The sequence below is a fragment of the Macaca mulatta genome, chromosome X, assembly GCF_049350105.2.
Source record: "Macaca mulatta isolate MMU2019108-1 chromosome X, T2T-MMU8v2.0, whole genome shotgun sequence".
In the NCBI taxonomy this organism is placed as follows: Eukaryota; Metazoa; Chordata; class Mammalia; order Primates; family Cercopithecidae; genus Macaca; species Macaca mulatta.
Genome location: NC_133426.1, coordinates 9,440,322 through 9,454,943, shown reverse-complemented (window position 1 = coordinate 9,454,943; position 14,622 = coordinate 9,440,322). Strand labels below are relative to the sequence as shown.

The following is a 14,622-nucleotide window of genomic DNA, read 5'->3' as shown; positions in this document are numbered from 1 at the left end:
GGAGAGCTTGGATGATAAATCTGTTACTTGTTCTGAAATCTACATGAAGGAGCTTGTTTTGTAAATGAAAAATTGGTCTTCACACGAACCTCTGTACACTAAGTCACCTCTCAGGGAAAACATCCAGGAAGATGACCCTCAGGTTCATTTAGCTTGTTTACAAATATTATATGAAAGCAAACTGTTCCCTAAAGAGCTCTATTTCATATGCATTCAATGTTCAGCTGGTATTAGGATTTAGGATATACTCTCATTCTTCGCCTCCCCTCCCATCTGTCCCAACAAAATACAAGCCTGAGGTCAGTGCCAGCTCATCAGTGCTTGGCAGTGGCTCCTGCAGGCGGGGGCGGAAGTGGCTGCAAGAAGGCAGAGAAGGAAGACACTGCCAGCACCCACAGCTCCAGAGGCCGCCCCCGGATCTCATTTCAGTGCCAGTCTCTGGAGCCACCCAGAACACAGTCCTCACCCAAGGCCTCTCGAAATTGAGGAGCAACGAACAAATGTGGTACCTCTAAACTTTCCTACGAGGTCTAAAATCTCATACCAAAAACAGATCTGTGCTACCAAATTTATTTTGAGATGTTTATGTCTTCTTGATTCCAAATGCCATACTAGTGCAGAAGGATAAGTAGAGGCGATTTCACTTACTAGTGTGTAAACTAAAATTCTAAATAAAATTTTAGGACACAGAATGTACCAATATGGAAAGATTATTCACCACAATCAAGAAAGACTGACTCAAGGAAGGTCAGGCTGATATTTATCCATTCAGCCACCAATCCACCTGCTTATATATCCACCTACCCATCCTTCTATCTTCCCATTCACTCACCCATCCACCTTCCCATGCCTCCATCCATCCATGCACCCATGTATCCATCCATGCCCTTACCCTTCCATCCATTCACCTACCCTCCCATCCATCCACCCACTCACCCTCCCTTTCATCCATCCATCCATCCACCCACTTATTTTTCCATTCGTCCATCCATCCACTTACCCTCCCATCCATCCATCCATACACCTCTGTATCCATCCACATACCCATCTATCCATCCATCCATCCACTTACTCTTCCATTCATCCATCTATCCATCCATGTACCCCTACATCTCATCCATGTATCCATCCATGCATCCATCTATCCACTTACCCTTCCATCCATCCAACTATTCATCCACCCACCCTCCCCATCCTCCAACTATCTACCTGAGGACTGGTCCATCCGTCTACTCATCCACCCATCTGTCCATCCACCACTCCTTCCATTCATCCAACCATTTATTGAGCACGTAATCTGCGCAGGATATATGTCAGGTACAGGGTACTGAGAAATGAAAAAGAAAAATCCAGTCTTCTGGGAGCCAACAGTCCAGCCCAGCAGACAGCAAGGAATAGTGAAAGTGTGCAAATACATTCGTGAAGTGAGTTTAAGAGTCACTGTCCCCCTGCCAAACCATCCCAGTCTGAAGAGGTTAGCACATTCACGGGGCAGTAGATGTCCACTTTCAAAGTAAACTCTTAAAAGATGGAATGATTGAACCAGAAGGTGTGTACGACTGTCAACCTTCAGTTGCATGGTGTCAAGGAACCCTCCAGACAGGTTCCTCAAAAAGCCCTCCAGTCAGGTTTTGCCAAATGCCCCTCTTCTGTGCCACCCACAAGGTGACAGCTCCCTCTTCCCTTCATCTTAAAGGCTTTCACATCTGTCATGAACATAAAGCCTGATCAGCTCAAGGGTAGGATGACACCTCCTGAGAGAGCTGACAGAAGTGGTTACTATAAAGGTAGAATGGAGAAGCAGGGACATTTCTCCCAGTGTTAGGGACTGAACTGTGCCCCACAAAATCCATGTGCTGAAGCCCTAACCCTTAGTATCTCAGAATGTGACTGCATTGGAAGACAGGACCTTAGAAGAAGTAATTAAGGCAAAATTAGGTAATTGGGTTCCATTGGGGAGGGCTCTGATCCAATAGGACTGGGGTCCTTATAAGAAGAAATGATACAAAAATGCACAGAGGGACGACCCTGTGAGGACACAGGGAGAAGACAGCATCTACAAGCCTAGGAGAGAGGCCCCAGGAGGAATCAGCCCTGTCACACTTTGATCTGGAACTTCCAGCCTCTAGGATTGTGGGAGAATCCACTTCTGTTGTTTGAGCCCCCCCAGTCTTGGGGAGTTTGTTATGGCCACACTAGGAAACAGACCCAGTATTCAAGGGGCCCCAAGTCAGCAGGAGAGAGCATTTCCCCAAAGCAGGCTCCTGCTGGCTATGATGCCTGACCTTGCAGGTCTGGGGTGAAGCCTCTGATGGCAGTGAGGGTGGCGGGCGGTGGGCTGTTCAGGACAGAAGAGCTGGAGGGAAGCAAACGTGCTGGGTCTGCTCCCTCAGGTTTAGTTCTATTTTAGCTCAAACACCACCTGTTTCTCCCAAAACCCAGCCAGAAGTCACTTTGCTCTCTCTCCTCTGAGCTTCTGAAGCATCACATAACTTAAAAAAAAAGTATCATCAATTCAATTTGCCCTACTTGTCTTTATATTAACATAGGATCTTGAACTTCACAAAAAATGTTATCTCTATTTGGTTCACCTGAGCAACAACAACAACAACAAAAATTCTGATCTCAACATTCTTTTGTTATCCAAACAGAATACAACAATACATACTTTTTGTTATGCATCGGTTATCACAGCAGCACTTCATATGATTTACACAGACATGTCTATGTTATTTTAAACTTATGCAAAACATTGGGTATCTTCAAACCTTTGTATTCTAGATTTTCTTTTTGGTGGGCAAAGGACAATCCCTTGCCTGAACTTTGACTTCTATTATTTTCCATTTAAATTTTTCAAGTGTATTCTTTCTTGCTGGTCCTTCAGAAATTAAAGAGTCTCTGAAAAAAGTTGAAAACAACTTTTCAACCCACATATTCCCAAATTTCATCACGCCTCACCACTCAAAAAAAAAACAAAACAAAAAAAACGCACCCAACAATTCTGAAAATTGCTGGGTTAGTAGCTCAAAAGCAGAGAGTTTCTGGAACTAATTTCTTTGGAGTGGCTATGCAGTCTGCTGGAAGACACGGCCTTGATGAATGAGGCATGGGGCCCCTGCTTCCTCTCGATCCTTTCAGTATCGACAGTGCCATTCACTCACTCTCACACAGCCTGCACGTGACAGCTGTTCAGGGCGACCCCCTCCATGCACAGCAGAGCTATACATTCTCACCAGCACGGGTGCCCTCTGCACAGATGATACGCTTGTGGCATCAAGCACAGCGCAGGGGCAAAGCAAGGCCCGCATGTGCAGAGCCCATCGAGCACTGCCCGTGATATACCGCACGGCCGGCCTCAACGGCCTGGGAGCTGGCTTGGAAAACAGACTGCAGCTGGTGCTCGGCACGTGACCCACTTGGAATCCACAGTCATAAAGCTCTAATTGTGCTTCTCAGACACAGCTAAATTCTGTAGGTGGATTATTCGTCGGCCTTTCTGACCCACGCATTCTTGGTTTCAGCCTCAGAGTCTGTTAAGTAACTGCAGAGACTTCCTCCCCAAGCAGACACACAATATCAATCCTGTCGCTGCAGAGTCACATAAATATTTGATCCCCTTGTAGAAGGCTAACAGCTCTGTTTAAGGCCAAATGAAATAAAACCCCATTACATGAGGCTCTTGAAAGCAAACTTTTAAATTGGTAATTTCTGCAACAGAACCTTGAGTTTTGAGGTCGGTGTTTAACGTGAATGTCACAGCAATCACACAAGATTCTCAAGGCGACAGAACAATCCACACCCAGGAACCCTGTCGTGCATTTGCATTTACTCCCATCCCTCCAACCGCCTTTTAAAAACAAGATTGCACCACATCTTCTGCAGAGACGCACTCTCCTCCTGCCCTCCTCATGTGATGAAGGGGAAGATTATACTATTTTTTTTTTTTTGAGACAGGGTCTCGCTCTGTTGCCCAGGCTGGAGTGCAGTGGTGCAATCCCCATTCACTGCAACGTCCACTTCCTGGGTTCAAGCGATTCTTGTGCTTGAATGAGTAGCTCAGCCTCCAGAGTAGCTGGGACTACAGGAACCTGCCACCACACCCGGCTAATTTTTTCGTTTTTTTCTATTTTTAGTGAGACGGAATCTCACCATGTTGCCCAGGCTGGTCTTGAACTCCTGGGCTCAAGCAATTCACCTGCCTCAGCCTCCCAAAGTGCTGGGAATACAGGTGTGAACCACTACGCCTGGCCCAGATTATACTATGTATTTAATCTAACCCTGTCCTCGCCACAACTAAGCGGCCTAGTGCACATTCTGGAATTACGGCACAAAACGCTCTAATCTCCTGCTGCTGCCACAGTTTCTGCAGATGCTTGCAGCCTCTCTTTGGGAGTCGACTAACTCGATTTCTATTTTAAAGCTCAAAATTAACTCATTAACTAGGTCCAATTTAGGAAAGCCTGCCCGTTCCTTTCCTACTAATAATCCTTAGAGGCAACTCCGATTTCCAGGCCGCAGCTAGGCACACAGCTGTGTGCTAGATAGCTAAAGCTGCCCTTCCATAAGGCGCTCTGTGCAAAGACGTGCAGCTCCAGTATGTTAAACTGGACTTCTCATTATGTCTCCATAAGCAGTTTTACCGTGTGGAAAACACAGTAGCCATTTTAAGAACCAAAAAAATGTCACCGCCGTGTAAGAAGGCCTCCCTGCCCTGGGATGTGTCTCTGGGCAGGGCCGCAGGGTGCACAGGCTCTGCCCAGACCTCCAGTGCATCAGGGATGCTGGAAATTATGCTGGATTTCAGCCGCTTTGGGTTTGGCAAAAGCCAGACGTCTAGCCAGGTTAACCAAGCACCCATCCATACAGAAGCCCACCCCCAGACACCTCTTCAGTAACTCTGAATCCAAATTTCACCCACCTCAGCGTGGACTGTCCCTCCTTGGCCCGGACTGCGAAGGGAAGCTCTTCTCTGTGCTCGCCAGGGTCCCCTGCCTGCCTTCGCAGTTCGACAGAAGCTTCCTGCAAAGGGCAACACAGTAAGACACCAAGTCCTCAAGCTGCCTTCCTCAGGACATCTGTGATTATGAAAGCCCTCATTTGTGGGTTTGCCTTGCCAGGGCAGCTCTACAAAGCATTTCATTGAGACGACTGAACTAAGACCCCGCGTCCACTTCTGTTCTGGGCAGGAAACAACTCCTACGTGAAGCCTGTAAAACCGTGTGGCACAATTGGCCAAAAGAAATAAAATAAAATACAGCCGGTCACAAATTACAGCGGTGAAGCCTCAAGCTCTAGTACTCGCCAGAGCCCGGGATTCTTTGCTCCTGACAGAGCAAGCATGGAATTCTCAGAGGTCATGCTGAACAGCCACAAGCCAGGGTATCCAACGGTGGAAAAAAACACTCACAGCATCTGTATGGATTTTCAGGGCTGGGACACCACAGAGCAAACCAGCAGCCTTCTTTCCATGCACATATTAGGTATCTTGTATTAAATATACTAGTGGTTCTTTTTTTTTTTTTTTTTTTTTTTTTTGAGACAGAGTCTTGCTCTTTTGCCCAAGCTGGAGTATAGTGGTGAGAACACAGTTCACTGCAACCTGAACCTCCTGGGCACCGCCACACCTGGCTAAGTGTTTTTTCTTTTTTTGTAGAGGTAAGGTCTTGTTTTGTTGCCCAGACTGGTCTGGAACTCCTAGCCTCAAGTGATCATCCTTCCTCAGTCTTCCAAAGTGCTAGAATTGCAAATGCACCACCACACCCACCCTGGATTCTTTTAAAAAGAAACTGCATCTATCACTGCAGAACTTTTTTTTTCTTTGAGATGTGCAAGTGCAGATGTAATAGGGAGAAAAAGCTTTCAAAGAGGGCAGGGGCGAGAGAGAAAGAGGCTGTCAACTTTGAAGCAGGGCTAAGAAATATGCAGTTTTCTAGAAAGCTGGACATTAACTCTCACCATCAAAACTCTCACCTTAAAAAAGTGCAAACACTTAATGTGTTTTAAATACATTTTGCCCCAGAGCAATCCTTGAAAATACTTGCAAATAAAAAACAGAATACTAAAAAAACCCAAATACTATAAATATTAAATGTCATCCATCAGTGTTTGAAAAGTGGCTATTGTATGTCACGTTAAGCTTTTACATAAACCACACATTTCCATGTCAGAGGTGTTAGTTATCATTTCCCATAGTTTCTCCCTCCAAGTTCTTTGCTGAGTATGAAGGCAGGAGCAAGCTACTTAAGGGGAAACACATTTAAAGCCAGAGATTATGGCAACGAGAACGGGAATGAAAAAAATGTGGGTTTTCGGGAATATGGCACTTTAAATTGCCTAGAATGTGTCAATTTTGTCCCCAAATACCTCTGACACAGAGGACACTAGGAGATCTGGAAAAGGTAAATGCTCACACAGCTGGAGATGAGTAGTCCTGGCGTCAGCCACTGCATTCTGGGTGTGTCCTGTCCTCAGGTTAAGATGATGGTCAGCAGGGGCCATGCCCCTGCTGTGGCTCCATGCTTACCTGCTTGTAGTGGTCTGTGGATGGCGAAGACCGGGACCTCCCATGAACGTGCTGCGGCCTCTCGTGCGGGTCCAGGCCCACATCCAGGATGTCATCCGCTGAGTGGCAGCGCCCGGAGCTCCTGGCCTCCAGAGGCTTCCTCTGTTCCTTCCAGGAGGCCTGATACTCTGCAAAGGTGCCGAGCCTCTGCGGCGGGTCTGACGTCCCTGTCTTCTCCGCTGTGCTGTGAGCGTTGAGGCTGTCCCCAAGGGAGGTGGTGCGCGACCAGGGCTCCGCGCCCTCACACGTGCGGCCCACTGTCCACGGCCTCTCTGGCTTGTCTCTCAGGATTCCATGAAGCACTTGCCTCTGGGCAGGCCTCTGGGGAACAGGTTTGCTCGTTTCCTCAAAAAACTTCCACCTGTCAGCAAATGTGCCCACAGTATCCTCAGATGTCCTGGGGTGCTGGTGAGGACTGTAGCCCCTCGTGAGGCCCACCTCATTCATCTTCTCGGGTTCCGAGTAGGACTTTAGTTTCTGCTCAGCTGTGAACCGTCTCCGGCCTCCGATGCGGGGCGGGTGGGGCCCGCCACCTGTAGATGAGGGTGGCTGGGCCAGGCCTGCCTCCCAGAAGTGGCGGACAGTGTCTGGATCACCCATCCGGTGTTCCAGTGACTCCGGGTATAGATCTGCTGGGTTGGGGTCCAAGTCGCGGCGCTTGAAGGACGTGGCCCTCAGGACTCGGGCTTGGGCCTCCTTCAGGTGGTCTTTATAGGTGCCAGCGAAGGGTCCTTCCTGGGCGCCACCTCCCAACTTGACCCTCCAGCGGCCGGTGGCATCCCCCGCCTCGCCTGCCGCAGTCAGAGCCACCGTGCTCCGGCTCTTCTGCAGCTTGGCTCGACGCATCTGGATCTCATTCCGCAGGGTGGTCGCAAAGCGGTCGCTTCTCCGGGTGGGCTTGCCCACATGGGTGTCGAACGGTGGCGGTCTGGTGGCGCTGTCCTCTGGGCTGCTCTCAGGCCGGTGTTTCCCCTCCTGGGTCAGGGAGTGCAACAGGGGTGTCTCCTGCGGGCAGATCCTGCTGCTCTCCCCATCTGCCCATGTGATGCTGGCTTTTTCTACACGGCTGGCCCTGGGAGGCTCCTGGGCTCCTGCGGAGCAGCCCTCGGCCCCTGTGTCCAGTGGGTAACACCGTCCTGTCTCGCAGGCATCTGGAGGACCCTCAGGCTGAGGTAGGTGACGGTGTGGGCTCTGGCCCACCGTGGGTGGGGGAAGACTCTTGAGGGCTCCAGGGGCCGTGTCAGAAGGCCAGCATCCTGCCCAGAGCTGGGCCACTTGCGGGCCTCCCTGCACACAGGGCCGGGGGCCCTGCCAGCCGCTCCCCAGCTTCTGGTCACAGCTGCTGAGCCCCCTCACCTGAGGAAGGCTGTCGTTCTGGGAGCTGGCAGCCGCTGGCTCCTGCCCAAGGCTGTCAGCACAGAGTGGGCTGTGGTCACTGTACAGGGGAGGGTGGCGGCCGCTACGAGGAGACTGAGGAAGGCGCACATCTGAGCTGGACAGAGAGGCCTGCAGCCTACTGGAAGCTCCATCCTTGGAGGGTGGCCAGCTGCCATCTGCGCGGGCCTCCTGTGGGCAGCCCGGGCCTCCCGATCCCTTCCCGAGGCTCCCTGGGTGTGCTGACCTCCAAGGCCGATCAGTGGGCTCTGGTCTCCAGTCACCACGGGGCTGAGCCTGGGCCGGGGCCGTAAAGTGCTGTGCCACAGCCACCTCTGAGAACACAGGGCCCTGGGCCTTCTCGTGGCTCTTGGTGGCAGCAAAGCTGTCACTGCGGAGAGGGGGAGGGGGAGGGGGTGGGGATGCTGGTGCTTTCTTCTTATCAGGAACATACCAGACTGGCCCAAAATTGGACCTCCCAGGGACAGCCAGCTTGGGCTCGGCATTGTACTCTGGCCTGGGGCCTTTGTCGCTGTCACTGGGGACCCTGGGCGGGAAACACCTTAGCTTCTCCTCCAAGCCCTGAGGGTCACCTGCGGCCTGGGCCTGCCGGCCACCCTGTCTGGGAGCCTCCCAGAGGCCTACACTGTAGAGGATGTTCTCTGCGGAGGACGTGTCGGCTTTGGACAAGGTGTGGTCAGGAGTGCTAGAGCTGGTGGAGAAGGAGCCGTAGGCTGAGTCACGCTTGCTGTGGCTGCCCAGGTGGTCGATGCTGCTGTTGGACTTGGCCACCGAGAGGCGACTGGAGGGGTGGTCCAGGCTGCCAACACTCCCCAGGGAGCTGAAGTGGTCTAAGGTGCGCTGTAGGTTCGTCTGCTCCCAGGAACTGGACAGGTCGTGGGAGGAAGAACTGCAAGAATGAGAAGAAGGACAAGGCAGGGTGTGCTTTAGCATCAGCAATGGCAAAGAGCAAGGCGGTGGATGCAGCTGGCCCTCCGTGGAAATACCAAAACGCCAAACAGCAACTTCCCAGGGTGAAGTTGCTGAGGCTGAGGTTGCAGCTCAGTACATCTGGATTTTAGCAGAGACAGGGAGAAACTGAGCACAGGCTGAAAAGACTGTGTCCTCCCCGTGACATGCCTTTTTACCAAACGGATGCCTTTTGATGGGGTCTTGCTGTGTTGTCCCGGGTGGTCTTGAACTCAAGCAATCTTCCCACCTTAGCTTTCCAAAGTGTTGGGATTACCAGCATGAACCATTGCGCCCAGCCAAGACCAGTATTTATTAATAGCCAAAAACTGGGTGGTTACATTAGCTCCAGACATACGCACATACCTGAACACACACACACACACACACACACCAGACATGCTCACTCATACTCACACACTCACATATACATATACACGTGCACACACATGCACATACAAGCAAATAGATGCACACGCACACATACAGGCACACATGAACACATACAGATGGACACATGAACACTCATACACATACAAGGACACACAAACATGTAGAAATACACATGCACACTCACACCCCACACACACACTCACACCCATAAACACACACAGATACACACACACACACTCACATAAGCAGGGAGACATCCACACACGCACACCAAAACCAGACTATCTGCTGTTACCGCCATCCTCTTAACAGGAGACTAGTGAGGATACTGCCACTAACGCCAAGAGGGTTGAGGAGAGGCTACCAAAGCTTAACAGAACCTCTTGGGAGCTTTTACAAGATACACCTGCCGCCCCATATAGATCTCCTGCCTTCCAGTCCGTGTGTAAAACCCTGGAAAGGAGAGGGGTGCCGTCAACGCCATCCCACCGGCTCAGAACCCTACCGCCTGGCATCCCACCTGGTCAATCCCAAAGGAGCTTGGCCGAAACCCAAGTCCTATGCTCCCCTTCTTGCTCACGCCTTGTCTTGCCATTTCATTTTGTGTCACATGCTTGCCGGTTCAGTCAAAAATTCAGAGCACTCCAACTGTGATTATGTGTCAGTGGCCCAGTCTCATCAGAAACATCAAAATAATTCTGCAGTCAGGAGTGTGCTCCCTGTAGAAGGCTGAACAAACCTGGCGTCCTGGACGGGAATGGGTGCCTACCTCGCATGGTGTCGGCCAGACCAGGAAGGACAGCTGCTGGCGGAGGGGAACGGGGAGGCCGCTAGCTCAGGGTGGCTGTCAGAGAACTTGGTGGCATGCCAGGAGTGAGGCCTCCAGCCCAGCTCGCTCCTCCTAGAAAAGAACGCAGGGGAGGCGGGGGTCAGGGACTGCACACAGCGCTTACCCTCGTGCCAAACAGTGCAGGGGGCTCAGGGACCGCACACAGGGCACACGCTCATGCCAAACAGTGCAGGGGGCTTGAGGACTGCACACAGCGCACGTGTGCTTGTGCCAAACAGTGCAGGGGGCTCAGGACCGCACACAGCACGTGCGCTTGTGCCAAACGAACAGTGCAGGGGGTTGAGGACCGCACACAGCGCATGCGCTCTCGTGCCAAACAGTGCAAGGGGCTCGAGGACCGCACACAGCGCACGTGTACTCATGCCAAACAGTGCAGGGGGCTCGGGGACTGCACGCAGCGTGTGTGTGCTCAAGTCAAACAGTGCAGGGGGTTCAGGGAATGTGCACAGCGCGCACGCTTGTGCCAAACAGTGCAGAGACTGACACTGGTCACAGCAACTCAGGCAGGCGCATGGCACCATGTTCAGGGGTTGCACACTTAATCCAAACCCACACCTTCTTTTTAGATTTTTGCTCACTACCCATTTGCCCTAACCAGAGTGGGAATCACAGGCTCCAGATGTGCAGCAGCCCTTATCTTTATTTTTGAGATGGAGTCTCACTTTGTCGCCCAGGCTGGAGTGCAATGGATCACTGCAACCTGGGCCTCCCAGGTTCAAGTGTTTCTCCTGCCTTAGCCTCCCAAGTAGCTGGGATTACAGGCGCTCACCACCACGCCCAGCTAATTTCTGTATTTTTAGTAGAGACCAGGTTTCACCATGTTGGCCAGGCTGGTCTTGAACTCCTGACCTCAAGTGATCCACTCATCTTGGCCTCCCAAGGTACTGGGATTACAGGTGTGGGCCACTGTAGACCCGGCCGGCCCTTATCTCTAAAATGTGTTCCTCCATAAATATGGTTAACTTGCCAATTTAAAATCTCAGAAATGTAAAAATAAAGAACATTTATTCTAAATAAACGAGTACACAAATTTTGCCCTCTGCCCGCCCCAACATGAACACACAGAGAACCCCCTGTCTTTCGCTGGAGAAAAGGTAAATGAGTCCCCTAGGCAGTCGGGTCACACAGAGTTCAGACAGCTTATCTGTGTCTGTTTACCTAGGTAACAAAGTAAAGACAGCCACCTTCTGGTTGACTAAGACTAGTAGCTGCATCTTACCCTGACTCTCTTAGCCAACCAAAGATCCCCCCAGGGAGTCATGACAACCCGCACCAAAAGGCTAGAGTCCCTTCAGCCAGGGCTCCTGAACACAGAGGGGCTTTCCTGGGCTCCCCCGCCACAGTCCCCACCATCCCATGTGTGTCTTCTTAGTGTCTTGGCCACATCTGCCCAGATGTGATGAGGTGTGTCTGGTTAGAAATCCCGATGGATGTCGGTAATGCAATAGGGCCTCCAGGGGAACACTGCCGGGCAGGAGATCCTTCCGCACTCACTTCTCCAGCCTCATGGTAGGAAGCCAGCTTTACTTTTCTCTAATTTGGGACAGAACTGACAGCTGATAGCCCAATCAAGAATGGAGAACAAGCTCAAGTGGGCCTCTTTAAATACTTTGTGGAGATCAGACGTTTTTCCCAGCAGGCAAAAACATTAAAGAATATTATGCAATAAAGAACATCTTACAAAATAAAACTGAAAAGCATGTATAACACAAACCTTTCGATGACTCAGATCATTTTAACGAGGAAAAGTATATGGGTGGCAAAATGTGGAACATGCTGACTTTATGATAGTTTCCCAGGAACCAAAGAGAAAGTATAAAAGACAAATTCAGCACCCCATGGAAGGAAAGCAATTGTAAAACCCAGACTGTACCTCATGGAATTTCTCAAAATCCTCGTAAGGAAGGTTCTGGCCATGTGAATTTCATTTTCAGCTGGCTTTCTCTGTGCTATGACATCCATAACTTCTTTCATCTTCCTTTATAGTTAATTAATGAAGAAAATAAACTAGACTGACTGAAACTGGAGGAAAGGGGAGAAAAAGAGAAGGCTAGGAAAAGAAAACGTCTGACACTCAAGATGACACTAGTTCAACCCTGCTATGGGAATAACTGGGCTACTAGCTGGTTTAGAGGGTCAGCAGTTCTCCATGGGTACAATAAAAGTTCTCCCAGATAAACTATCATTAGAAAGCACATATAAGAATATTAGCAGCAGATTTTGTTCTCACAAAGTATACATGCAAATGACTGGGTGCTGTGGCTCACACCTGTAATCCCAGGACTTTGAGAGGCTGCTGTGGGAGGACTGCTTTCGGGCAGGAGTTTGAGATCAGCCTGGGCAGCATAGCAAGACCCCATCTCTGCACAAAAATAAAAACATCAGCCAGGCGTGGTGGCACATGCCTGTGGTTGCAGCTACCACGGAGCCCAGGAGGTTGAGGCTGTAGTGAGCCGTGTTTGCACTACTGCATTCCAGCCTAGGTGACAGAATAAGACCCTGTCTCTTAAAAATATATATATGTGTAGGCCAGGCGTGGTGTCTCACGCCTGTAATCCCAGCACTTTGGGAGGCTGAGGCAGGTGGATCACGAGGTCGGAGATCGAGACCATCCTGGCTAACACAGTGAAACCCCATCTCTAATAAAAATACAAAAAATTAGCCGGGTGTGGTGGCGGGCGCCTGTAGTCCCAGCTACTTGGGAGGCTGAGGCAGGAGAATGGCATGAACTCGGGAGGCAGAGGTTGCAGTGAGCCAAGATCATGCCACTGCACTCCAGCCTGGGCAACAGAGCGAGACTCTGTCTTAAAAAATAATAAGTAAAAAAAAAAAAAAATACACACACACACACACACACACACACACACACACACACGATAGATTATGAGAAATCCAGTGACCTTGTGATGCCGTGGCATGAGGAAGCCCAAGTGAGCCACGCGGAAAGGCCGTGTGGAAAGCAACACCAGGCAGCCCCAGCTGTCGCCCAACCTCCTGGCCTACGCACCAGACACAGGAGAGAAGGAAGTCATTTGCACATATGGCCCCTGCAGAGGCGACATGGAAAAAGACTGAGGAACCCAGTTGGCAGCCAGAACCAAGGCCAAGCCAACCCCGCGGAAGGCCCCTGTCATGGGGTAAGGGAGAGAGTGAGTCCCAGCTGTGCCCTGCCTCTATTCCTAGCTTTGGCCCTGGACAGACGCACATCAATCCCGGGTGTAGCCACTGACGAGTCATGAGGGAAGAGGGAAGTCACTTATCCTTATTCACAAGTGGTTAATTTATTCAAAGTGACAAAATCCAAAGTTCAGCTCCTTGGTCATTCTGGCCACATTGCGAGTGCTCAATGACCACATGTGGGTAGTGGCTACTGCATGGGCAGCACAGATACGGAACATCTGCAGCCCTGCAGCTGGAGCACTGCCTTAGAGATATAGTAACCCCATCTCATCTGCATGGCAGGGACGCTGCTACCCGCCTGCGACTGTCTGCTGCCCGTGACCCTAGCACAGTGACTGTTTACACCGCCTCCCTCCCCAACACTTTCATAATGTGCAGATAACTACCTTTTGGAGATTTTCTAGAGCATATTTTTAAATCTTGAAATAGCCAGCCCTAACACATAGCATGCTTCTGAGTACCTCCGTATAGGTCAATTGCTTTGTGCTCAATTTTATGACTAGAAATTCTATTTGACACCACTAATTTTGGGGCAACTTTTCAGGCAGCAAAGAAGATCAAAATGGAGAGTAATCATCTTAAATCTGCTTTTAAAAATATAATAATTTTTATTTTTAATTTTTTATAGAGATGGGGTCTTGCTATGTTGCCCAGGCTGGTCTCAAACTCCTGGCCTCAAGCAACTCTCCTGCCTCAGCCTCCGAAAGCACTGAGATTACAGGCATGCACCACTATGCTCAGCCTTAAATCTGCTTCTGAAAATATCCAGGAGGTATCTTCCTCCCCATGTACACAAAGCTTCAGTTTGCAGAACTGTTTCAAAGAAAATGAATCATCCCCATGCACCGATTCCTTAAATCCAAGTATGAAGAGAAATTAGCCCTTTAGCTTGGTCAGTTACATTCAGGAGACAGCAGCTTGGTGGTAACATTAACCTAAACCAGCAGTTAGCCAAAAAACCCAAAACACATCTCAACCTTCCACTGGCCTCAGGCTAAAATAAAAATTAATTTAGTGTTGCAAATGAATAAGGCAGTGACCACAGAAGCCTTCTAGCAGCTGAGAAGGCTGAACAATCCCGTTCCTGGACCAAAATGTCATTCTGTTGAAATCTGAATGTTATGTTTTAAAACAAAATTGTAATAATAATATCATTCCAGATTTACTCTTTTACCTTAGAAGTTTATTCTGTAATGATGATATTCAGCTTGTATCTAATACAGACTTTAACAGCTGGACATTTAGTCAAAACGTATACTGTTCCATGGGTGGAATAATGCACAAACAAAATGTG

General features: G+C 49.9%; 1 protein-coding gene across 2 annotated transcripts in view; it reads right to left on the bottom strand.

Moving 5' to 3' along the window:
- Positions 1-14,622, bottom strand: part of SHROOM2 (shroom family member 2) — a 164,037-nt gene that overhangs the window by 48,315 nt on the left and 101,100 nt on the right. For both annotated transcript variants that reach the window (XM_015126922.3, XM_015126923.3), the window contains exons 3-5: positions 10,068-10,199; positions 6,524-8,846; positions 4,919-5,019 (exon numbers count right to left, since the gene is read on the bottom strand). In XM_015126922.3, the coding sequence (XP_014982408.3) occupies positions 4,919-5,019; positions 6,524-8,846; positions 10,068-10,199 (2,556 nt within the window). The remainder of the gene's footprint in view (positions 1-4,918; positions 5,020-6,523; positions 8,847-10,067; positions 10,200-14,622) is intronic.